This window comes from Phocoena phocoena, chromosome 10 (genome assembly GCF_963924675.1).
Source record: "Phocoena phocoena chromosome 10, mPhoPho1.1, whole genome shotgun sequence".
In the NCBI taxonomy this organism is placed as follows: Eukaryota; Metazoa; Chordata; class Mammalia; order Artiodactyla; family Phocoenidae; genus Phocoena; species Phocoena phocoena.
In genome coordinates, this window is record NC_089228.1 from 67229372 (window position 1) to 67256135 (window position 26764).

Sequence of the window (26764 nt, forward strand, 5' to 3'; positions counted from 1 at the left end):
GGGGCTGGGGGGCGCGCGCCGCTGCGGCCCGGGCGGTCCGAGGGGCGGCTGCTTGCGGCGCCGTGTGCGCGCGCCTCCCGGGCGGATTCGGCCCCCGAGCGCGAGAGCGCGGCGGGGAGCTTCAGGTAAGTGGCGGCACGAGACCGTTCGCCTCGAAGACCCGGCGGGCCGAGTGCGGCAGCGGGCCTGGCCCCGGAAGGTGCCTTTGTGTCGTGGGTAGGGCGCCGACTCCTCAGGACGCCGCTCGGGCGGCAGCCCGCCGGGTCGGACCCCCAGTTTGAAAACCCGCGGGGCTACAGTCATCTCGAGGCACAACGTTGGCAAATGGGTTCCAGGCGCCAGTTTCCGTGCTGAGGGTAAAGCTTGGTAATCCGGGGAAGAAGGGGGGTCGCCTTGTGTGGAAATCGTCAACACAGTCGTGGGGACAACTAAAGTATAACTTGACTTTCCTGCAGGCCTTTGGTGTTTTTAATCCCAACAGAAGAGGAATGATGAGAGCCCCGGAGTGTTTATTGATAAAACATTTGCAGACGTGTTCTTTCTGGCAGTTAATTGAATCATTAAAAATTAGGTCGTTGGTCGGACTTCTCGCTCTTTGCACCCCTGCTTCAGTCTTCCTTCTCTGCCACCCACAAATTACTAGCTTTCATCAGTGCCTCTGAGTGTAGAAGAGCTGGGGGAGCCTCAACTGGTAATGTTCTTTTAAATAAAACCTTACTTTTTATAGCGTTCAGTGTTTTCGGGTTTAAAAGCCTAGTTCTGCACTATCAAAAAAAAAAAACCTTCTATTTTGGAGTTTGTGATTCTTTCTGAAAATTCCTGGATTGATCCGATTTATTTTTAAAGGAGAAACCAGTGACCAAACTAACAGGATAAACAGACTAAGGAACTGTTTAACCAGTTTATGAAAATGAATTTTCCAGGCCCTTTAATTGTGCCCCTGTTAGCTGTTAAACAACTAGCTGCAGCTGTTACCTGAGAAATTAAGGTTCTTTTTTTAATGGTCCTCCAAACAGTGTTGTAGTTATAGCAGTTGAATTTGAAGAATCCGGTTGAAGAACTCCACCCTTAACTCCTCTTCCCCACCCCCCGACCCAAATTCTGGGACAGTAGTTCTCAAACATAAGTTTGCTCCTTAAAAGTACCAATACCCCTCCCAGAATTTTTTTAAAATAATTTTTTAAATTGTTTATACAATTTTTAAAGGTTACTTTCCATTTACAGTTATTACCAAATATTGGCTCTACTCCCCGTGTTGTACAGTACCTCTTTGAGCCTTACACCCAATAGTTTGTACCTCCCACTCCCCCAGCCGTATATTATTCCACCCCAACCTGGTAACCACTTGTTTTTTCTCTGTATCTGTGAGTCTGCTTCTTTATTGTTATATTCATTGGTGTGTTGTATTTTTTTTAGATAACACATGTAAGTGATATCATACAGTATTCGTCTTTCTCTGACTTTTCACTTAGCATAATGCCCTCCAGGTCCATCCATGTTGCTGCAAATGGCAAAATTTCATTCTTTTTTTATGATTGAGTAGTAGTCCATTGTGTGTGTGTGTGTGTGTATCCTACATCTTCTTTATCCATTCATCTGTTGTTGGACACTTAGGTTGCTTCCATATCTTGGTAATTGTAAATAATGCTGCTGTGAACATTAGGGTACATACATCTTTTCCAATTAGTGATTTTGTTTTTTTCAGATATATAGCCAGTAGTGGAATTGCTGGGTCATATGGTAGTTCTGTTTTAGTTTTTTGAGAAACCTCCATACTGTTTTCCACAGTGGCTGCACCAATTTACATTCCCACCAACAGTGTACAAGGGTTCCTTTTTCTCCACATCCTTGCCAACATGTTTTATTTGTGTTCTTTTTGATGATAGCTGTTCTGACAGGTGTGAGGTGATATCTCATGTGGTTTTGATTTGTACCTCTCCCAGAAATTTGATTCTGGAGATCAGTGATGGGTTTCCGAGTCTGCATTTTAAGCAAGCACCCCCTCCCTTGGTCTGTTATTGGTGATCCAGGGACCACACTTTGAGAAACACCAAAATAGGGTTGCTCTGAGAATTTTTAGAACTGCCCAATTTCCTTATCCCTTTATTGATTTACTCTCCCCTGCCCCCTAACCAATCATAAGCCAAGAAGATCTGACTCTTTGGAAGGAAACTTTAGAAAAGATAGTGCTTTCTTGGACTCTGACACCAGGGTAGGAAATACTTTCATACATATTATAATATTGCCTTAGAGATGGTCTGTGCCTGGTAATCTGTCCTTTTACCTTCTGGGAGCTGCTTCCAGTAGCATCAGCTCATAAGTTATGCCATTAGGCCAAATCTTCCCCCCTCCCAACTAATTTAGTCTCCTTCCCCTTAGAACCAGGACAGCCAGTGCCTTGTATTTCCCATTGCCTTGAGCTCTCAGATTTCCTGGTATGTAGCAGTACCAGTAGCATTTATGAGGGCTTTCAGGTCATCTGAACAGTAATTCAGTCATCAGATACCCCAGTAACGCCTGTTTTGTGCAAAACACTGTAGTAGGCCATTTTAGCAACAACATTGCAAAGATGTCATAGAGTTGCCTTGCTCCCTTGAGGTAGATATGAGGGCTGGATAACCTCTGCTCCCAAAGCTTTTTGTTTTTTAGTTCTTCTTCAAATAGATGTGTAGGGATGAGATTAGAGTTAGACTGTATGTTTCTGACTTTTTTTCTGTCTTTGGTTTCTTCTTGGCATCTCATTTTTCTTACTAATCTTTTTCTGTTGATTCACAAAATACCATGTCTTTCCTTCTATAGCCCTGGGCTTTCCGATTATTGTGTCTTACTCTGCCCCTGAATCTGAACATGCCTACTCCTCCTTGGCTAACTGGAGTAAAGTTTAGGGAAATTGTTGGCATACTGAATGATTTCTAGTTGGAAGACCCAGAGTCATGGAAATATGAGGCTTAGAGCTATAAGGGAACCTATTACAAATTTATCTATTGCAATCCTCTTGCCTTTTAAGATGAGGAATCTGAGAGATGAGACGGCAGAGTGAGGACTCCTGGCTCCTAGCCCAGTGTTTTTTCCACTAAATCATCTCAAGAAAAATGCTTCAAAAATGGAAAAGGCGGGCTTCCCTGGTGGCGCAGTGGTTGAGAGTCCGCCTGCCGATGCAGGGGACACGGGTTCGTGGCCTGGTCTGGGAAGATCCCACATGCCGCGGAGCGGCTGGGCCCGTGAGCCATGGCCGCTGAGCCTGCATCTGGAGCCTGTGCTCCGCAACGGGAGAGGCCATAACAGTGAGAGGCCTGCGTACCGCAAAAAAAAAAAAAAAAAAAAAGGAAAAGGCTTAGAGAAGTTCAGTTATAAGTAGATAAAGAAAACTGAGAGACTTTCACATGAGTACAGAAGCAGTATTTGGAAAAATGGAGATTGAAGGAGAGTATTTTCTAACCACATAAATCAGGAAGATTGGGAACACTAAAATAAGGAACTCTGAAGCTTGGAATAAGTAGTAATAGAACAAATAAGAGCAAATAGTTATCTTGTAATCCCAAGAAATGTTATGAACTCGGTATTTTTTTTAAAATTTGGTAAAGGTTAAAGTAAGTACATTGGTGAATTTTTATTAAATGTTAGATGTTTGAGCAATGTCCAGAATCTTTTGAAGTTGTCGCATAACTGTACTGTTGTCCTTACCCAAGTTATTAGGTATCATCTTTGTGGGAGACAGAATATAAGGCTGATCTAACTGCTAATCTGATTCAATATACTTCTTATGAGAAATGAGATTATTGGAATAGTATATGTATTTCTGGAATCATAGGAAGGAAAGAAGTATGGATGAAAGAAGAGAACCCTTTGCTCTTTTTGCTTAGAGTCCCCACAGTAGACATTGTTTTTTGTTTCTTTAAATACATTTATTTATTTATTTATTTATGGTGGCATTTGGGTCTTTGTTGTTGCGCCCGGGCTTTCTCTAGTTGCGGCGAGCAGGGGCTACTCTTCGTTGTGGTGCATGGCCTTCTCTTTGTTGCAGAGCACAGGCTCTAGGCGTGTGGGCTTCAGTAGTTGTGGCACGCAGCTCTAGACCGCAGCCTCAGTAGTTGTGGCGCATGGGCTTAGTTGCTCCGCAGCATGTGGGATCTTCCCAGACCAGGGCTCGAACCCGTGTCGCCTGCATTGGCAGGTGGATTCTTTTTTTTTTTAATTTAAAATTATTATTTTATTTATGTTTTTGGCTGTGTTGGGTCTTTGTTGCTATGCGTGGGCTTTCTCTAGTTGCAGTGAGTGGGGGCTATTCTTTGTTGAGGGGTGCGGGCTTCTCATTGTGGTGGCTTCTCTTGTGTGGAGCACGGGCTCTAGGCGCGTGGGCTTAGTAGGTGTGGCTATAGGGGGCTCAGTAGTTGTGGCTCATGGGCTCTAGAGCGCAGGCTCAGTAGTTGTGGCGCACGGGCTTAGTTGCTCCATGGCATTGGGATCTTCCTGGGCCAGGGTTCGAACCTGTGTCCCCTGCATTGGCAGGCAGATTCTTAACCACTGCGCCACCAGGGAAGTCCATTCCAAAGTAGACATTGTTGGATTGTTCTTGTATATTCGTGAAAGTAGAATTAGAAATAGTAAGGACTTAGTAATTAGTAGACATTGTTATGTTCCAGACACTGTGCTAAATGTTTTTACATCCATTGCCTCATTTAATTATCTCCATTTTATAGCCAAGGAATCTAAGACACAAAGAGCTTAAGTTTGCCCAAGTCATACACCGTGTAAGTAGCAGAGCCAGCATTCAAATTTAAACTGACTCCAAAGCCATTACAGTTTATGCTCAATAGTGCCCTCATTATACTTCATTGGGCAGTGGTTAAGAATGTGGGCTTTGGAGCCAGTTTTAACTGGGTTTAAGTCTTAGTACCTTCATTTACTACCTTGGATATTCATCAGTTTCTTTGTCTCCGAAAAAGAGGTTGTAATAGTACCTACCTCAGAGGGTTATTAGGATTGGGTTAATTCATGTAAAATGCTTTGATTTGCACCTGACTATTGTGAGTTCCCAGGAGATGCTGGCTGTTAACTATTTTTTTCTAAATATTTTAATTTAAGAAGATATTTTCTTTAGATTCAGATTGTCCTTTCCAGCATTGAAATATTAAGGCTTTTATGATAAGTATAGATATAAATTAAACTATCTCTGTTCTTACTATAACATGGAGGCGGGGCTTACTAACATTTTGGAAGGTACTGGGGTGTAGTAGAAAGATCTGTGACATGATTTGGTTAAGAAGATTATTAAAGAAAGCTCACCTTCCTTAGAATAAAACAGCTAATGATCTACACTTCTATATGAAGATCACAGTCCATACCTTAACACCATGTAAGACGCCTTCAGTGTGTTTGCCCTAAATCTCTTTTTTTGTGGGAGAGGGTAAAATTTAATTTTTGCAGTTGTATCTGTGTATTAGTTTGCTAGGACTGCCCTAACAAGGTACCACAAACTGTGTGACTTAAACAACAGAAATTTATTTTCCCACAATCCTGGAGGCTGGAAGCCCAAGTTCAAGGTGTTGGCAGGGTTGGTTTCTTCTGAGGCCTCTCTCCTTGGCTTGGAGGTGGCTGCCTTCTCCTCCCTGTGTCTTCACATGGTCAGTCTTCCCTCTGTGCCTGTATGTGTCCTCATCTCCTCTACTTAAAAGGACACCATTTGTATTGGATTAGGGCCCACCCTAATGACTTCATTTAATCTTAATCACCTCTTTAAGGCCCTATTTCCAGTCACATTCTGAGGATTTAGGGTAATGGACTTCAACATATGAATTTTGAGGGAAACACAATTTAATTTAGCTCATAACAATCTGTTTAGGGAATTAAATGTCAGGTAATCTGAATGTTCCATTGCCCTAATTGTTGAGCACCCTCTCACTTGGGATTCCAGCATCATCCTTTATCCTGTGCTACCCACCTGTCCTACCTTCTGCCTGTTCCTTAGAACCATGCTTGCTGTTGAGTACCCTAGGAAGCACACCATGCCTCCACATTAAGCCCTTGTGTTGGATTTAAAGCTACCAAGATTATTCTGTCATCCTATTGAATAATCTGCTTGAGAAACTATTTCATGTTTTTAACCTGAATTCCTAATTTGTCTTATATTCCTAATATTTCTTCTTTAATCTAGATGGAAAAATGTCCAAATCTCTTTAGTAATATATCATTTTCTTCTGAAACTTTAAAAAATTTCTTTTAAACTGTTCTAAGCTTTAAAAATACTCCAAAAAAAAAATACTCCAACATTTTCTTGAAGAGTTCCCTGTTTTTACAGATACATTTTCCTTTCTCATTTTAAAAGTAATAACACATTCATTTTAGAGACTTTGGCATACTCAATAAAACAGTTTTTAAAAATCACATATGATAAGCCTACAATTAAGGGAGAATAGTTGTTTATATTTTTAATCTTTTTTTCTGTGACTATATTTATTGTGTCAACCTGCCCTTTTTAAGTACTGTTTCATGCTATTTTAGTTATTATTCTAAAACTTTGTTAGCCTTTCAGCATATGAATTATATTGATTTTAGAATGTTAAGTCAACCTTTGCCATATGTATTATCCTTTTTGATGTATCTGGGTTTGATTTTTTAATAATTTGTATAGGATTTTGTGCTTATGAGAAAAAGTCATCTGTAATGCTTTTTGGTAATGTTCTTGTCAGGTTTTGGGTCAGCATTATGCTGGCCTCAGAAAATGAATTGGGATATAGGTTCTCTTTTTCTGTTCTCTGGAAGCATTTGTATAAGATTGATGTAATTTCTTCCTTAAAGGCGTGGAAGAATTTGCTAGTCAGGCCACTTGGTCCTGAAGTTTTCTTTGAAGGACGGTTTTAATTATGGAATATGGTTCTGTGTAGTATTTATATATCATCAAAATAATCTATGTCATCTATCTATTTGTATATAAATATACACACGTATATATTAAGCTGCTTATTGAAGGGAGTTGGTGTATACATTGTGGAGACTGGACTAGGCCATCAGGAACGCAGGCTGGGACTCTTGGGCAGGAGTTGAAGCTGCATTCCAGTCAAATTTCTTCTTCCTCAGAGAAACCTCAGTTCTGCCCTTAAAGCCTTTCAATTGTTGGATCAGGCCCACCCACATTATCTAGGATAATCTTCCTTACTTAAACTAAAATGATTAAAGACTTTAATCACATCTACCAAATACCTTCACAGTAACAGGTAGATTAGTGTTTGATTGAATGACTAGGACTGTAACCTCAAGGGTTGCCGTATAAAACTGACCATCACAGCTTCTCTGCAGTCTTGGCTATCTTACTAGTTGTCTAATGTCTTCAAACAAATGGGTTTTTTTTTGGTTTTTGTTTTCTGTTTTACCCATTCCATTCTGATAATTGCATTATTCCAGGGCATAGGACTTGCCAATGCGTGGAAGTCACGGTGGGTGTGGGGAGGAAGGCAGACTTCAACTTGGCACAAGGAAAAAAAAAAAAGTTTTTCCCTTGAGGATTGCTGGCCACCAATAGGGTGAGCTAAGCAAGAGATTCCTTATTTTGGGATTTTTTAGGTAGGATGGACTGAACTAATAGAAGTGTTTTTGTAGTCCTAGATGGAAGGTGATTTGGGACCCAGATTTTTTTTGAGATTTATGATTGGTAAAATTGTGGGGGGAAATTGGGAGCCCATCATCAGGTTGCCAGCCTTTTAGGACATTAAAAAAAAAATCTGACTATCATTTTCTGTCACCATTATGTTGTAAAAGAAAAGACATTAATATCAGAAAAGAAGTAAAGATTTAATTTAGGTACCAAGAAAGCATTACACTAATATATACCATAATTTTCAATTCACATTTTAATATTTTTGAAATCAGGCTGTATCTTAAACTCATGTATGTATTTAATAGTGCTTTCCTGAAACGCTGTTATTATATTGATGTCTTAGGCAATGTCACATGTCTTAGAACTGGGGTAATTGTGTGTGTGTGTGCCTGCCCCCATGTGTTACATCATCTCCACTGTCCTCATTTTTGCTAAGAGTCAGTGAAAACTTTTGATGCTAATTGATACTGGTCCTTGAACCATCTTCTGACACAGTGATTTTGGATTGTCTCCAGAATTTTCAATGTTTGTTCTATTGCTACAGTACTGATCCATGGATCTGTCCCCTAAGACCTTCCGATCTTTTCTTACTGTACAAAAACTTAGCTCTTTCTTATAAAATGGCCTACTGTATTGAGTAATACATTAAAAAATTTTTAATTGCACTCCCTTGTACTGTTTAAAGACATTATTGCTAATAGTATATCTCTTGGATATTTCCTGGAAGTTTGCCATTAAGTAATCTTTAACAGCTTGTGTATCTTTTCCTATAGAGAGTTTTAGATAATAGCAAGCAGAAGAGTGCCCTGGACATTAGGGACCTCATATGTTGACTGGCTTTTTCTTAGGAGTCATGAGCTTTGCCTGGTCTGTTATGTACCTTGGATTGTTCCTAGCTTAAAGGTGTCATTAGAATGACCATAACTAGTTGAATCCATCAAAAGATAGAAGCACCTGTGTGGAAATTACAGAATTTTATCTACCCTGTTTTTAGGTAACAAAGTTGAAAGTTACAGCAGAATTAGGTAAGGTTTTAATTTGAACTTGGGGAACTCAGATTGTAAAATCAGCCCCTATCTGGAGTTAATTGATTTAGAGGTCATCTCAAAGCAACTATTTAAACAGAAAAGGTGCTAGGTGTGCCTGTTACTGGCACAGAAAGGTCATATGTCCTGGCTCCAGACCTTGGGCTTGAAATCATATCTCCAAACCTGTGAAACTTATGTAGAATTCATGAAGTAAATCAGACCTATAAGGAGAGGTAACACAGCTTAAGGGTAACATGCATTTGACTCCGGAGCCAGAAGCCTGGATTTTGAAGCCTGGCTCTACTATTTATTAGCTATGTGACTGTGGGAACTTAACCTCTTTCTTCCTCAGTTTCCTCATCTGTAAATAGGGGTAATAATAGTACCTACTTCATAAAAGTTTTTTCTTTGAGTATTAAGTTAAATAATATAAAGTACTTAGAATAATATGTAGCACATGATATATGTTAAATCAGTGAAGTTTAAGTCCATCTGGACTTAAGACGGAATGTTTGTGGTGATTCGGCATATTGAAGAATCTCAACTGATTGATTTGGTTCCAGTGTAAAATGTGTTCTTGAGTAACTGGGTTTAGTTTGATTATTAGTTTAAGGATATAAGAAAACTTTGCATTTTGAAAGGGTGTTGCAATATTTAAGAACTTCTTGAGATATACTAGATTCAAAAGTTTACTTTTTTAGTATTTACTAAAGGTTTTTTGAGTACTTAAAGATTTGCTTGGGAGGCAATAAAAGTGCTAAAACAAGAAAAGAACATATTAAGATGATAAGTATAGTTTAAAATGTTTGGCAATATCAAACTTAGGATCGTGGTTTTAGGGGATTAAACTATATTTGTCTTATTTTATCTTTTAAACTGAGTAGTGAGTAAAAATGTTATTGTTATTTAAGTCTTTTTTTAATAGGTAATTTGATAAAGTTGTAAAGGAAACTGTTTAAAGGCCTTTAGGCAGTTATAAATTGAATGTAAGGTCTTAAGTCTTAATTTAAATCCAAGTAACTGTAATATAGTCTCTTCTGGCGCAAAAGCTGTTCTTGGGCTTAAGTTATATTGACAAAAAGGTACTAAGGGTGGTAAGTTAGGGATGTCAAGTAGAGAAGAGGAAAATATATCCAAGCGGTTATAATCTTGTCACTATTGTCCTTGTGCCTTTTTTTTTTTTTTTTTTTTGCGGTACGAGGGCCTCTCACTGCTGTGGCCTCTCCAGTTGTGGAGCACAGTCCCTGGACGCACAGGCTCAGTGGCCATGGCTCACGGGCCCAGCCGCTCCGCGGCATGTGGGATCTTCCCGGACCGGGGCACGAACCCATGTCCCCTGGATCGGCAGGCGGACTCTCAACCACTGCGCCACCAGGGAAGCCCTGTGCTTGTGCTTTTATCTGCCAGCTTGCTAGCCTGGCCTCAGCAATTCGTAGAGGAAAATGAAGGAGAAGGGATGTGGAATCAGAGGCGTTCCTGCCTTTCTGTGGAATTGGAATGCCCTCTTCTCTCCTTTATCTCTTCTCTTGTTACGGCTTTCTTCCAAGGTAGAAATGAGGAAGAGAAATGGTTCTGGCAACAGATATATTCAAATGTTATGCCTTGCCCAACTTGTGTAGTTTTTTTGCCTTAAATTCTATTTCCTAGCCTATTAATGTAGTTTCACCAAGTTCTTGGGTATTTCCCTTTTCTGCCCATCCTTTGCGCATTTTTCTGTTGGGTTAGTTTCATGCATTTTCATAAGCCCTTGAATATTGTGATAATAACTCTTTGTAAAAGTCTGTTGCAAATACAGTTTTTCAAGTATTTTTTTTCCTTTATAGGATTCCTTGCCATACAAAAGTTTAAAAAAATGTTTGTAGTTAGATTTGTCTTTCTCTTCTTTTTTAGATTTTGGGTGTTTTGCTCTTGATTGAAAAGGCCTCCCTACTCTAAGTTTGTGATCTCCTAGGATATTCTTTAAAAAGAGTGTTGTTGTGATTCAGTCTCTCATTCGTGAGATGAACGGGTACACCAGATGAGTTGTTCCCAAACATAGCCAGTCCACAGGATCAGCTGAGGAGTTTGTTAAAAATTCACATTCTTGGGACTTCCCCGGCAGTCCAGTGGTTAAGACTCCGCGCTTCCACTGCAGGGGCACGGGTTCGATCCCTGGTCAGGGAACTAAGATCCCACATGAAAAAAAAAAATTCACATTCTCAGATCCACCCTAGACCTACTAAATCAGAATCTCTGGGGAATAGGGCCACAGAATGTTTTTAACAAGTTCTGCTAGGTGATTCTGATTATCAGCTAGACTTGAGAACCACTGGACAAAATAATCACTAAGGTCTCTTCTGATCCTGAAATATCACTTTTCTGTATTTTGTAACTCTTGTGTTTCACATTCTCAACAATAGGATTGTAAGCTCTTTGAAAGTAGGCAGGACTGTGTCTTAGGTACTACCCTTCTTGCTGTCAACCCACAGAGATCCTTTCATGCCTAGACAATTCCAATAACCTCTTACTCTTCTAGTCCATCTGTGGTTGTATTTATCTTAAAGCAACATGTTGAACGTGACACTTCTCTGTGTAAAAACTTTGGCTACAAGACAAAGTCCTAACTCTATTTTACTTTATAACTCAAGGCCTCCGTAAGCTAGCTCCAGCTTGGTTTTCAACCTTATCTTATAGGGCTGTTGTATACAGCCATCTAAGTTGTGCATTGTACAGCTCCTTAAATGATGGTGTGTATGGGGTTCCCTGAAGTCGTATGGTATGGTGATTCTGATTTCTCCCACCCTTCACTCTAAGCTGGTTGCTCTCCCCACAGCCTGCACTCCTTCATATAGTATAAAGCCTGTTCACGCTTACTCTCCTGCTTATTATATACCATTCACCCTGTCTAAAATGCTCTTTCCTTTTTTCTCTATCAAAGTTCTACCTATTAACATCTAAGAATGGAGTATTAAACAGCCATTAAAAAGAATGAGGAAGACTTCTAATCACTCCTATGGAGTGAATTTGAGATATATTGTTAAGTACAAATAGCAAAGTACAGAACTGGATATGGTATTCCATCTTTTGTATAAGAAAAAGAAGAATTAAGAATTCATATGTGTATACACACATTATGCTTATTTCTATAAATAGAAACATGAAAGATAAACAAATAAAACTAGTTATCTGTAGGGAATAGATAGGAAAATATTGGAGGGAAAGGGGAAGGGAGAGACACTTTTCTGAGCGTTCCTTTTTTGTAACACTTGAACTTTTGAAGAATGTAAATGTTTTACATATTCAAAAATTAAATTTAAAAATAATGAAAAATAAGCTATAATTGTTAAAAAATGAACCTAAATTACAGGACATACAGAGAAAAAATAAAAATAAAATAACTTGAACTGACTGTACATCCCTAGTGGGGTATACTTTAAGGACAAAAAGAATTGACCCCCAAAAGACTTAAACTCAGTAGGTTTATTGTTAGTAATATTAATGTTATAATTTAAAAACTAGTTTATTAACCAAGATTTTCATTGTGAGAGAAAAGATATAGTACTAATATAAAGTAAGTAAAAAAAACCATAATGTTGAATTTGAGTTGAAAATATCAATATAAACTTTTTTTTTTTTTTTTTTAATCCCCAACTTTGCTTCTAGACCATTTCAGGAGACGATGACATCTCAATAGCTATGAAGACACCTAGTGCTCAGATCCTGATTTATAAATTCTTTTGTCCACTAAAAGGAACAAAGGCTCCAGGGAGGAATAGCTGATTCTAGGTCTGGGTCAGAGATGGTAAAAGGTGAGCTTAGACAAATCTTGTACAAAATAAAATAGAATAGAATAAAATAAAATGAAATTCCTCTCACGCAAATAAATAAAGCTGCTATGAACTTTCATTAAAAAAAGAAAAATCTTGTACAGGAAGTAGCCTCATCAGCCAGTAGAATTGGGGTTAAATGACACAGATGAAGTCTTGAAGGGAACCATATTAGCCATAACTGGGTCTATTTATTTATTTATTTTATTTGGTTGTGCTGGGTCTATTTGGTTGTGGCAGGCGGGCTCCTTAGTTGTGGCATGTGGGCTCCTTAGTTTTGGCTCACAGGCTCCTTAGTTGTGTCATGTGAGTTAGTTGCGGCATGCATGTGGGATCTAGTTCTCTGACCAGGGATCGAACCCAGGCCCCCTGCATTGGGAGCAAAGAGTATTAACCACTGTGCCACCAGGGAAGTCCCACCTGGGACAATTTGAACCAAAAATTGGACAATTTGAAAAAAAATGATGGTAATGGATTGTTATAATACATTAGATTAAAACAGATCTTTGAGTTCATAATAATACTTAAAAGGAAGATAAAGGGAGAGTGAAGAAGTAGTTCTACTTAACAGAAGAATGCTAGACAATAAATGTAGGAGGAATGATAAAATTAGAAAGTCATCATTTTGTAGTCCCAAATGTAATAATTGATTCAGGCAAGAATCATCAATAGATGCTAAAACCACTGGGTGAAAAGTTATTGGGAGATAGGGTATTAGATCTCTCTTTACAATGGATAGACCTATAGTCACCACTTTAACCACATGATCAAACTTATCCCCTGTAGTGGGATAGCCTGGCATTATGTGCCTCTGATGTGATGGCATTTGGAAGGACTCACCTGTCACCTATACATGTACATATTCTTGTTTAAGAAAATTAAATTTGTATCTAATCACGTGGAAACAATCAGATGGATGTTAGAACTGACCTAGACTTTAAATTTTAAAAATATTTTATTTTTATTTTTTTTTATTGAAATATAGTCTGTTTACAATATTGTGTTAGTTTCAGGTGTACAGCAAAGTGATTCAATTATGTTTTTTCAGATTATTTTCCATTACAGTTATTATAAGATACTGAATATAGTTGTGTGTTATATAGTGAATCCTTGTTGCTTATCTATTTTATGTATAGTAGTTTGTATCTGTTAATCCCATACTCCTAATTTATCCTCCCCCCCTTTCCCCTTTGATAGCCTTAAGTTTGTTTTCCATGTCTGTGAGTCTGTCTCTGTTTTGTATATAGGTTCATTTGTATTATTTTTCAAATTCCACATATAAGTGGTATTATAATATTTGTCTTTGGCTTACTTAGTATGATATTCTCTAGGTCTAACCATGTTGCTGCAAATGGCAATATTTCATTCTTTTTTATGGCTGAATAATATTCCATTGTGTGTGTGTAGATATCTACCAGTCATCTGTTGATGGGCCCTTGGGTAGTTTCCATGTCTTGGCTATTGTAAATAGTGCTGCTGTAAACATTTGGGTGCATGTATCTTTTTGAATTAGAGTTTTTGTCTTTTCTGAATGTATGCCCAGGAGAGGATCATATGGTAGCTCTATTTTTAGCATGGAACCTCCATACTGCTTTCCATAGTAGCTGCACTAATTTACATCCCTACCAACAGTGTAGGAGGGTTCCCTTTTCGGACCTAGGCTTTTTTAAAAAGTCAATTTCATGTAAAACAAAACAGTCCCCCCCCAAATTGCGGGGGGTGGTGGTGGTATGGAATATGCAAGATTAAAAGACTCAGAAAAACCAAATGTAAGGAATGAGCCTTGATTGAATTATGGATCCAAAAAAAAAGGTTCTGAAAGAAAATATGAGGCCAGTTGTGTAAATTTGATTATGGGTTATATATTAGTATTATGGAATTGTTCATTTTCTTAAATGTGAAAACAGTACTGTTGTGTTTTTTAAGAGAATGTTCTCAGAATATGCTTGCTAAAGTAACTGGGTGAAGTGTTGTGATGTCTGTAACTTTAAAGTGATTCAGAAAAACGTGTGTGGTGGGAGAGCACAGGCTCACACACAAATGAGGCAGATAATCATTGGTAAGTCTGGCGGATATATAAGATTTTACTGATTGTAATGATTTTTTCCATTTTCCTGTAGATTTGAAAAGTTTCAAAATAAAAAGTTGAGGAGAAAATCTTATCTTTACTTCAGAGCCCAGCTCAGATTTTGTCTCATATGAAGACTTCCTTTTCCCAACCATACAATCTAGAGGTGATTTTCTCTAACTTTTATGTTTATCTTAAAACCTGAATGCCACATGAGAGCTACCTGAGAAGTTGACTTTTTTAAAAATTATAAATTCCCAGACCCCACTGTAAAGATAGGCCCGAGAATCTGGAACCACTGGTTTGAATCACTTATTCTGTATTTATTACATAAATTTGCTTATCTTTTTCATATATCCCCACCTAACCAGTCGGAGCTTAGGGCTAACCCTTGAAAATGTTGCTCAATCCTTTGTGTCCCGCAGTGCTGGCACAAAGTGCCATGTGCCTTCCACGCAGTAGGTGTTTGGAAAATATATGCTGACTGTATATGTTGACTAATTTGTTGATAATCTGAAGAGACTACCAGAAACTTCTCTATAATTTTGAGAGATTTTAAAAAAAGAAACCTAGCTGATAAAAGTGCTTTTAGTCAGTATAAAAGGTCCATTAGAAAACTGTACAGTTTTTAGTTCTAAAACTACAGGTTTGGTTTACAGAAATAACGTTTGTTATCAGCAGATGTTTGGAATTAGAGTTAACAGTGGTGGGCTTCCCTGGTGGCGCAGTGGTTGAGAGTCCGCCTGCCGATGCAGGGGACACGGGTTCGTGCCCCGGTCTGGGAAGATCCCACATGCCGCGGAGCAGCTGGGCCTGTGAGTCATGGCCACTGAGGCTGTGCGTCCGGAGCCTGTGCTCCACAATGGGAGAGCCCACAACAGTGAGGGGCCCGCGTACTGCAAAAAAAAAAAAAAAAAGAGAGCTGTCTGTCAGTCCTCTAGTTAAGAGAGAGTTCTAAATCATGCATATTCCTGTCTTCCAGGATTTCTCCCTGATCAAGCAGACAGTTCAGGATACACAGTCCAAGGATGAATGTTCACCGTGGCACTGAGAGCGACAGGTTACTGTGGCAGGAGGCCAGCTGCCTGATGGATGAAGCCTCAGCTGCAGCCCAAGAAAAAGAAGCAACTAGCCCGGCTTCTTCTGGTCTTCAAAATCTTATTTATCCTCTGGGTCCCAGGAATGATGGTACGATGATTAGATCTTGACTTAATGTGGAGGGCTTTCTGACACCTCAGCACCTATTTTGCCCAGAAGGCATAAATGTTCTTAATAAATAAAATATCCAGTTAATTAGCTTCGCTTATATACCACAGTTATATGAATCTATCACAAAAAACCTCCACTTATTTAATCAGTTTAGTACATCTAACTTGGTAATGGTATAAGAAAAATAGTCTCAGGCTTGGAGTCAGAAGACAGATTCACATTCTGGCTCTGCTGCTTATCAGCTGTAACCATGGATGAGATCCTTAATCTTTCTGAGCCCTGCTTTCTTAATCTAGAAAACAAGGTTGTTAATAATTCTTCTTACCTCACAAGGCTAGAAGACTGTTGAGTTAATGGATGTGAAGGCTCTTGGTAAATTGTCAGGTTCTTTTTAACTTTTAATGAAAACAATAGCAACAATAATAATAGCAATTAACCATTTATTGAGCACTCACTGTGCTAGAAACTTTACTGTTTTTAGATCAAGGGTGGCAGACTGGTCAAATCTGAACCACTGCCTGTTTTTGTAAATAAAATTTTGAAACACAGCCATCGTGCCCATTTGTTTACATACTGTCTATATGGCTGCTTTCCTGCTATAGTGGCAGAGACTGTGACCCACAAAGCTCAAAATATTTACTTTTTAGCCCTTCACAGAAAGTTTGCTGATCCCTGCTTAGATTAATCCTCCTGTTACAGATGAGGAAACTGAGGCTTCAAAAGCTTAGGCATAACTTGCTCAGTTTCACACTGCCAGGAGGTAGGGGACTGGGTGGGATTTAAACCTGTCTTTCCGGCCAGCATTCGCTGTCATTTTATATATATCAACGGACAAAAAAGCAGAGTGTGACTGCCACCCTAGAGTGCCCCATTACGGAGAATTTATGCAATGAGTCTCTTTTCCTACTCACCCATTTAAGCAGGGTGGAATCTGAGGCATCCTTCAGGAATCAACCCAATTTAATTGCATCATAGCTGGGGGAAAATCAAGTGCTCTAAAAAGCTGAATAAGTTAGGTGCCTACTTTCATTTTTAAGAATAGCACTTGAGTGTTGAAAGCCTGTCTTGGTAATTAAAGCGTTTCTTGCTACAAGCTTGCCCATGGATTGTGTGGAAACTTAGCTCTTTGTAAGTTGAAAATTTATCAGAAGCTCTAGGATATGATCCCTAAACAGGATTTTGGTCTAGATTTTGGTTTCCTTTTCTCTAGAAGCAAATGGGGAAAAAATTGAGTGTACTCTAGCTAACAATGAATTATTGTATACAAACTTAAATTACATGAAGGGCGGGAGTGAGACATTAAGTTGTATCTATAACATTTTATTTCTTTCCAATGTAGGAAAATGTAAGCTAGCCAAATCTAGGTGAGGTATACATATTGTATTAACTCTGATTTGGTATATTTGAAATTTTTCATTAAATAAAAAAACATTTTAATATTTCAGGAGAACTTCCTATTGAAAAGAATCTTCTAAAAAAAAGTACAGCTATATAATAAAAGCAGCAAACATCAATTTAAAAAAAAGAATCTTCTGGTAATCCTTTTGAAAATACTTTCCCCTGATTCTCTTCTATATACATCCAGATTTCATATATTTAGTTTTAAGCCTGTTTACATGATGTGGTATTAATACATTTTTAAGTGCTCTCACATACTTTATTTCAGTTGATAGTCAAACCAATCCTGTGAGGTAGGTGGAGTGAACATTATTTTCATTTTACAGATGATGAATCAGGTTTAGAAAAATCAAATAAATTACTTAAAGAAAATGGCTCTCTGGTGATACTAGAACAAAAACTCAGGTTCCATGAATGAATTCTAATCCAAGACCATCTGCACGGGAACTTTTCTGTTGAGAGCAAGACCCGCCTGTTCAAAAAACGGTGTTGGTAATGTTAGGATTCTCCTATGTGTAGTGATAATGCATTTTTCAGTGAATTACTAGGAAAAGTGACAATTAGAGACTATCACTATCCTTTCTGGAAAATAACATTTAGAAACGTTTTTTAAAAATGTGGAAAACAAATAGTTTTGGCTAACAGAGTTATCAAGTTCCTTTAATAAAACACAGGAAATATGAGTGTTATTTAGAGATAGAAGTGAAAGCGGAAATAAAAAAGCAATGCCTCTGTGAAACAAGACTAGGGAAGGTTAAGCAGTATGGCAGAGGATTGCTTGTTTTCCACAGAAGTGCTTCTCTAGTGTTTATTTTTAACCATGTGTGTAGTTTACTTTAAAATTGTTTAATCGTTCTATTTTAAAGTGTAGGCATTACTGCCTTGTCTCCTCCCCAGCACACACACACACACGAAAAAGTTCAGGGGCATCCAGTATGAATCTCTAGTTTGTGTTTTTCTTTACGTGTTTTAGGCAAGAGTTTTTGCGTAAGGATACTTAAAGTTTGGGTTCTTTTGTTTGTGTAATGGTTTTTGTTCTTGTTTTCTTTAAAGAGGACAAGGTTTATTTTTCCCCAGGGCTTTTTGCTGTCAAGTTATTTTGGTTTGTTTGTATGATCTTTTAGACCTTCCACTTGACTCTGCCTCTCAGCCAGCAAATCTTCAGTTCCCTCACATGATGCCACTTCCTGAAGACATCAAAGGCTCTTGCTTCCAAAGTGGGAATAAACGGAACCATGAACCCTTCATCGCTCCAGAGCGATTTGGAAACAGCACTGTGGGCTTTGGCAGTAACGTTCATTCTCAGGCACCAGAGAAAGTGACACTTCTTGTAGATGGCACACGTTTTGTTGTCAATCCACAAATTTTCACTGCTCATCCGGATACCATGTTGGGAAGGTAATTGATAATAATTTCCTTCCAAATTCACTCTGTTCTCTGTGAATAGAAATATCTGCTATTTGCCTTGCATTAGATTTGAGCATAAAAACATTTCATTGCTTATTTTTCTACCTTCATACTTTTGCGAGACAGAGGACATAAAAACCTTATATGTGTTGGTGATTTTCGGGGGTGGGTACTTTCATTTACAAAGCCAGTATAGTGAAATAAGCCCCCCTACAAAAGGGAGTGCAAAAGGTCCAAATGGTGTCAATTTCTAATGCCTCCACTACTATTCAAGTTTTCTGAAACTGGATCTTTGTATCTGGCTGTTTTGTTTGACGATTGCTCTCTTTATTCTTCGTGTTCCTTCGTCTGTGTTACTTCATTCAGACTATAGTCTTACCCTCCCCTCACCATCTCCTGCCTCCAGCTTTTTAGGGTTAGAGTTTAGGAACGGAAGGAGTCTACTGAGGAGGAGCGCTGTGCAGGAAGTACTTTTAGAGCCTGGGCTGGGAGTTAGGAGATCTCTTTCTGGCCAACTGTAGACCTTAACATGAAGAGCAGATTGGGGTAAGAGTAAAATAATTTGAGTGTATACACACACAAACATTTGGCTTTTGAGGATTTCATCTAGTACTTGAAAGTGGATCTAACCTCACTCTGACTTTGAACTAATTTGAACTGAAATAGAAATCAGAATGGACCACACTAACTTGCTGAATTTTAGGCTAAGTGGAATCTAGCTGTTCAAATATGTGTGTACTTAAACATATACATACAAATTCATGATGAACCATTTTTAACCAGAGCCAAACCTATATATTTCTTAAACATCTGGATTAAGACAGAACATTAAAACATTTTCTAAATTGGCCCTATATCAGACTTGACTTCATGTCCTCAGTCTTGGTATCGCCACCATTTCCCCCCAGGCCCTTCCAGAAAGGCATTCCTCAGGGTAGGCTGTCTGAAGTAGGTTGCCTCCAAAAGTAGCGCACAAGAAAAGAAAAGCAAGCATTTTCTGGGTAATAGACCCCTTTATCTACATGGTTCATCAGCTGAGTCAGCCGAGGTCATGAATTCTGAGTTTCTTAGGTTTGTTCTGTCCTGTGGCTACGTAAAGTATTCATAAGCCTAGCCAGTGAGCTTACAAATGTGGGCCACTGGTCACAAGGGGGACAAACTAAGAAGCTGAGAATGGATTAATGCAGATCCGTGCCACTACTGGATGAATGACTCTGAGGGGGGGTTATATTTATGGCATGTTCACTATTTTGATTCATAGCTGTCTCAGCTACACTTCAACTGGAACATTCCAGAAAAATGTCAGCATCCTTTGAAGACTACTTTTATCTAAATGGATTTCTTATGTATGGTGTAGTGATTTGGAAAGCATGTGAGTCTTTTTCAGACCTTGGAAAACAGCCAGTTCAGGGTGGAGGATAACAGTTTTGAACAGTTGGACAGCAGGGCTTCCCAACAGGTTAAGGAAGGAAAAGGCAGTGAGTCCCCAGTGGGCCAGCTGAAGATACCAGCACCTGCCTGTCCTGGCTTCTCCTTCCACAGCTCCTACACAGGTGTGCAGCAGGAGTAGTAGAAGTCACGGGCCAGTTTTACTGGAGGGGATCTGAGAGAGAGACGAAGGACGGGAAAAGATGAATATAAAAGCAAGACTTCCTCCCTGTGCCCTCATGCGCTCTGAATTCATGCCCAGAGCAGGCCTGCCTCGCTGAAATATGTCAAATTGCTGATGATCCTAATACCTACCCTCCTTTTCTACTTGACCTGAAATTCCCATCATTAGTTACTCCTTGGATTGAGGAAGGGCATTTTCCCCAGAGTTACGCCATTAAAATCTACCAGGAAAGGGAAAGCAGTAACATCTGCACCTACTAATACAGATTCATCTATCAGATTAGATATTGAAAAGCAAAACTCAGAAATATCAAGGATGCTGTGCTGGATAGGTACATGCTGATGGGTGAGGAGGAGGAGACGCTGTCTTCCTGAGCTGCCGGTGCGTGGGCAGGTTCCTGGGCGCTGCGGAGGGCGTGAGAGGCGACTGTCACACCCTCCAGACACTTTCCAAGGGCCACCTCTGCAGGTGCTGTTCTACTTTCTTTGCTGTCACAGAAGCTCGCTACGGTGGACTGTGAGGGCTTGCTGCTTTGTTCCTCTTGCACTCAAACACTGAAAGCGATTGCTGCCCTCTTTTCCTATCTGAAGGGAGTTTCCTAAGACTTGAGTGTGTCGTATAGGGGTTGAGTCCTAGTGCTGTGTTTTTAACTTACACTGAAAGAGTGGAACGGAGTCTTCCAGAATGAGGTGAAGAAGGGAGAAGTCTCATCTGTGAAGAATCCTGCTGCAGCGGGTAACATTGTTGCCTGGGTATTTTTCAGGATGTTTGGACCAGGAAGAGAGTACAACTTCACACGGCCCAATGAGAAGGGCGAGTATGAGATTGCCGAAGGAATCAGTGCAACTGTATTTCGAACGGTGCTGGTGTGTAGTGGCCTTCTTGTTACATCATCTTCCCTGGGGGTGTGCATGGTCAGAAGCCTTGAGAGTTCCATCAGACTGTGTTCTGACTTTAGGGTTTCTCATTTCTAGTTATTGCCTTTCCCACTTTATTTTCTGTTTCTATAATTCTTAAGTCCTTCTTGCTTGTGTGAGCTCAGTCAGGTATCAAATTGTGATTAAACATGTCAAGATGGCCAGGAGCCACTTTGCTATCTAATGAATCACCAACTTGGTGATAGTTCTAGTAACCCACCACTTTAATAGAACCAGGAATGAGTAGGGGGTTGAAGAGGGAAATTTTCATGTTGTTCTTTGCCTACATTTCTTCTTCCTAATTTATTTATAGGATTATTACAAAACTGGTATCATCAATTGTCCTGATGGCATCTCTATCCCAGACCTTAGAGATACGTGCGATTATCTCTGCATTAACTTTGACTTCAACACTATCCGATGTCAAGATCTGAGTAAGTGCAGGAGAAGCTGCCAGCTGCGTTTGAGCAGCTGAACTTTGAGTGTGCTTGGAATTGACATTTTTTATTACTAAACAGAAAGCGTTTCAAGTGTGGGTTGAAAATCATCTGTAGAGGCAGAGACGTGGTACTAACCATTCCCTGTCTTATTTCAAAGCTCTGTGAGAAGTGGAGTAAACAAGAGAACATGTAGTGGGTTCTAAGTCTAGCTTGACCCCGTGAGTCACCAAGCTAATTGCTTCCCCTCTTGGGACCTTGGTGTCTCAACTCTTTAACAAGTAAGGATACTGATCCTCAGATATGAGGGAAGGTTCACTAATAAAGTCACACAACATAAATCGGCTGGGTTCTTCTTACAGTTTATCATTATTATTAACTTAGTGTTTAAGTGCTTTATATACGTGAACTTGCATAAGTTTCACAATTAACCCGTGAAAGCTAGGTGATATTCTCACTTACCAAATGAGAAGGTGGAGAAATTAGCTTGTTCAAAGCTCTAAACATTAAAGCTGGGATTAGAACTGATTGTCTGAATATAAACTCCACGCACTTATCATTACCTAGGCTTCCTGAAATGATTTTAAAATTCTTTGAAGTTCATGGTACGTTTCCCTGCATATTCCATGAAGTTCTCTAGATGTGTGGTGTCTCTACTGAGTCTAGTACACACTTAGAGCAAGTCCCTTGGTGTCGCCAAACTTGATATCATTCCTCTTCTGTGGTACTCTATGAAGTTGCGGTCCAGAGCATCTTCAGAAGAGGTACTATAAAGAGTCATCCCCAAATGATGGTTCTGTCTCTTGTAGAATTAATGTTTATGTTCTGACATTGCATGTCAAGAAAACCACAGTTGATCAGAATGCTCAGGGTTTATTAAACAGGAGATTGGTAGAATGTGAAAAGTATCTAACATAATAGCCTTGGAGTAGGAGACATACCGTGCCTTTAAATGGGCCACTTCTCTGGACCTTATCAATGATAACAGCTGTTACCTCATAGTCTTTTCACTCCAGTAATTACCTGCATTTGAGCAGAGAGGATGTTCACTTGCCTTTTGTCTCCCAGGTGCTTTACTGCATGAACTGTCTAACGACGGTGCTCACAAGCAGTTTGATCACTACCTCGAAGAGCTGATCCTGCCCATCATGGTGGGCTGTGCCAAGAAAGGGGAGCGAGAATGCCACATCGTCGTGCTGACGGATGAGGATTCTGTGGACTGGGACGAAGACCACCCCCCACCCATGGGGGAGGAGTATTCCCAAAGTAGGAGCCCCTTGCATGATGTACCTGTTTCCAGCAAGAAATGTGCTGCCCAGAGTGGCAGCTAAATCCTAGAACCAGTGTGACTGTCGCTGTTGAGCTGGTGATGAGCACACTCACCTGGATGAGGGTCTTTCCTGCTGGGGAGCATAGGGAACATCGTTATACTTCCCATGCCTACCGCTGGCGTCTGGTACTGTGTCAGTACTGCGGCAGCACGTTAAGTGGTGGTGTCATTCTTCTCTCCATTTGTTTCACTTTAAATCCTTTTGAATTGGTAGTAATTCAAAATTCAGAAAATACAAAAGGATATACATCGAAAAGTCTTATTCCCACCCCGCCTCATCTACCCAGTTTTCCTCCTCAGTTTCTTTTATATTCTTTCAGATTTATTCAGTGCACATATACAAGCAATTGCATGTTCTTTTCCCAAATGATACCATATTGTAGAGACTGTTCTATATCATGTCTTAACATTAAAAGCTTCCACAATCTTTTTTATGGCTGAATAGTATTCCATTGCATGATTGTGCTATAATTGATTTAACCAGCCCTTTTGATGACCATTTAAGCTATAAATTATAAATAATGCTGCAGTGAATATCTTTTTAAACAAAGTCTTTCACACATGTATATCTCTACAGAATAATATTCCTAGAAATGAAATTTGTGTCAAAAGCTTTGTGCTTTTATGATTTTGATAAAATTTGCCAAATTCTCTTTCATAAAGGTTGAGCCAGTTTATACTCACAAGACAATATATGATGGGTTTGTTTCCCATATGCTCACCAAGACAGAGTTTCACTGAACTTTTATCCTTGCCACGCTGATAGGTGAAAAACAGCATCTCACTTGAGTTTTAATTCGCATTTCTCACTTCATGAATGAGATTGAACATCTTTTTAAGAGTCATTTTCATTTCCTTTTTTGTTAACTGTAATCATGCCTTTTGCCCATTACAAAATTGGATTGTTAGTCTTCTCCTTAATGATTTGTAAAATCTCTCTATTTGTGACCACTGTCTTTATAGACAAGGAAATTAGCCCTTTGTAATGAGTTGCAAATATTTTTCCCAGTTGGTTGTCTTCTTAGTTTTGTTTGGTGTTTTTGGATAAGCAGAGATTTTTTTTTATGTAATCAAGTGTATCAGTTTTTCTTTTATGACTTCTAGGTTTTATGTCATATCCAGAAAGGTCTTTCCTACCCTGAGACTATAAAAATTTCTTGTATCGTTTCTTTCTTAAGGTTGATTTATGATTTAACATTTAATCTGTGATCCATATGGATTTTTTGGCATCAGGGCTCAGGTCATTAGTCTGAATATGTTAGCTCATCTCCTTCCTCTTACAGAGGTATTCACTCCGTGACTAACCCCAGATTTTTTTTTCCCCCAGTTCTTTATAGCTCTAAGCTCTATAGATTTTTCAAATATATTGAGAATCGGGATGTCGCTAAAACAGTGTTAAAGGAACGGGGCCTGAAAAACATTCGCATTGGAATTGAAGGTAAGAACATCCCAGTCAATATTCAACTTGCATGGCTCATGGAGTAGGTTGGATCTGTGGCCACAGCTTTTGTCCTTAAAACCTGGCTTCCAAGGGCCTAGAGAATAGACACACATGGAAACTACATTCCTACCCAAGTTTGAAGATTCCTATTTTTGTTTTAGTTTGCCCTTACATTTCCTTGTCATTTTATTTCCAGTTGAAAATGCTTTAAAGCAGCTGTAGGAATCAGTTCCAGTTTACTGCCTCAGGATAAAGAGCAGTGAGGACTAGGCACTGGGCGGGTAAATGTAGCAGAGCTCGTGGGCTCACCAAGTGGGAGGGCCAGCCGTTTAGCCAACAGTCTTGGTGAGGATCCTTCTGGGATCTGGAAGGGTCCTTCTGAAAACTATAACTTGGAGACTCGTTTTATTCCACTACTACCTTTGGGGAGTGTCTGGATATATTGACAAAACTGCTTTAAATGATTTCAGCAATGGCTCCCAACCTGTGGTCTCCGTGGAAGGGTATTGGAGACTGATTCCCGGAGAGTGCTGAAGCCATTCTGGTCTCCCCTCCATGGGTCTTTGACTCTTGTGTTTTGCTACTCTAGCTGTCTCAATATTGCTCACAGAACCCGTCGTTGTATCCAGCTTAAGTTGGAACTTAACGTTGGAAGAGATTTTTGAGATCATGTATTAAACCTCTTTTCTACTGTGTCCTCCTTTGTCTCTTTGGAAACCACAGGGACAGAGTGACAGGGATCACTCCATTTCCCACAGCAGCCCATCAAACTGTCCTACCACGAGAATATTCTTCCACGTATATAATAGATAACCTCCTCCCTCTTCTGTCGTCCTTCTAGTTCTAGCCTGTGAAGATATATACTCTGCATAAGATTTCTCCCATATCCCTGTAACTGACTTTCAGATATTTTAGGCAGCATCCCAGTTTTTTCTTTAGGCTTAAACATTTTTGCATTTCCTTAACTACTTCTCATACAGGTTGCCCTCTAAGCAATAGAATTAGAGGACTAGAGTAACCATGCCCCAGTAGGATTTTTGTTCTATAGTATTGAAGCCAGTAAAATAAAGACTTTTGAAATTAGTAGGAGGCTTCTCCCCCTTCCCTTAGAAGGGATAAAATTTTTGTTACTTCCCTTCTAAGGACAAGACCTACTAACCTGAGCAGGAGAGAAGCAAGCATGTAGGTGGCTGGGCCTCAGAGAACGTGGTCACTTCCCTGTAGTTTTCACATAGTCTTGGGATTTGGGAGGAAATTCATGTGGTTAGGAAGAAGGAAGTATGGAAACCAGAGTGAGCAATTTGCTGGGGTCATGATGGCTTTTTTCCCATTTCAGGTTATCCTACCTGTAAAGAAAAAATTAAGAGGAGACCTGGTGGCCGGTCTGAAGTGATCTATAATTACGTGCAGCGCCCCTTTATCCAGATGTCATGGGAAAAAGAAGAAGGAAAGAGTCGCCATGTGGATTTCCAGTGTGTTCGAAGCAAATCCCTCACTAACCTGGTAGCTGCTGGAGAAGATGTCTTGGAGGACCAAGAGATATTAATGCACCACCCACCTCAAGTGGATGAACTTGACCGGCTAAACGCCCCACTTTCTCAGATGGCTTCTAATGACTTTCAGGATTAGGGGCAGCTGTGGGCCCCTCTGCCGGCCTTTTCTCTGACTGGGATGCCCATAGCCAATCCTCCCCATGGTTTGTCTCACACTAAGTAGGAGACATGCTTCTCCCCCCTCCTTTCCTTTTCTACCATAATTAATGTGTGTCCTTTTCAGTAAGTCTGTGCCTCCGGCAGGAGATTAAAAAGCACTCACTGGTAATTAAGCTACCAGCTTTGCAGCAGCCCTGGTAACTTGAAAATTTTGGGTCTGGTGCTGTTCACCGAGTCTTTGCATAACTGCAAAAGCAGGAAAGGAGGTCAAGACTCCTGTTGCCTCATATTCAGCAAAGCAGTTCTCATCCTTTACACTCTGTTCTTGGCTTTTGTTTGTTTTATTTGGTTTTATACTAGGCAAATTACTTAGCAGCAAAGGGACCAAACTTAGAAGGAGACAATCTCTATCTTCTACAAGCAGGCACTAATTGGATGCCCATTAGAGGTTAGTGGAGATACCATCCTGGTGGCCTCTGTGCCCAGGTTGCATCTAGGAAGAGATAGGCTCTCATTCAAAATGTCCAAAGGAAATTCTTAGGAGCTTCAGTTCAGTTGTTTTTTTGTTTGTTTGTTTGTTTGTTTTATTGCAATGAACAATCCGAAACCTCACAGATTCTTTGACAGGAAGGATAATGTATAACAATGTTTATGAAACCTTTTTAGCTTCAAGGTTTTTGACCCTAAACAAATTGATTATTCATTTGGAGTGAAATTCACACTTTGATTATCCTGGCTTGGAATCTGGTGTGAAGCCATAGGTCTTCACCCTAGGCCAGCATGCTGTGGGTGTGGCTAGGAGACCTTAGATATGGCTTAAAAGGCTTTCAAGATGAAGGCAATGATTTCTCAGAAGTGCTCAGTT

The 26764-nt window shown here is 39.7% G+C and overlaps 1 protein-coding gene across 4 annotated transcripts; it reads left to right on the forward strand.

Annotated features, from left to right (window-relative positions):
• Positions 1 to 39: 39 nt before the first annotated feature.
• KCTD20 (potassium channel tetramerization domain containing 20) lies at positions 40 to 26430 on the forward strand. Of its 4 annotated transcripts, none has more exons than XM_065885302.1 (8): positions 40 to 125; positions 15497 to 15684; positions 18228 to 18501; positions 20886 to 20988; positions 21353 to 21473; positions 22545 to 22742; positions 24134 to 24244; positions 25584 to 26430. In XM_065885302.1, exons 2-8 carry the CDS (start codon positions 15525 to 15527, stop codon positions 25874 to 25876), a joined length of 1260 nt encoding a protein of 419 aa, XP_065741374.1. In that variant the 5' UTR covers positions 40 to 125; positions 15497 to 15524; the 3' UTR covers positions 25877 to 26430. The 4 variants fall into 4 exon arrangements, with proteins under 4 accessions (XP_065741374.1, XP_065741376.1, XP_065741375.1 ...); XM_065885303.1 differs by having other exon boundaries at positions 125 to 356; positions 15500 to 15684; XM_065885304.1 differs by lacking the exon at positions 22545 to 22742.
• The last annotated feature ends 334 nt before the right edge of the window (positions 26431 to 26764 follow it).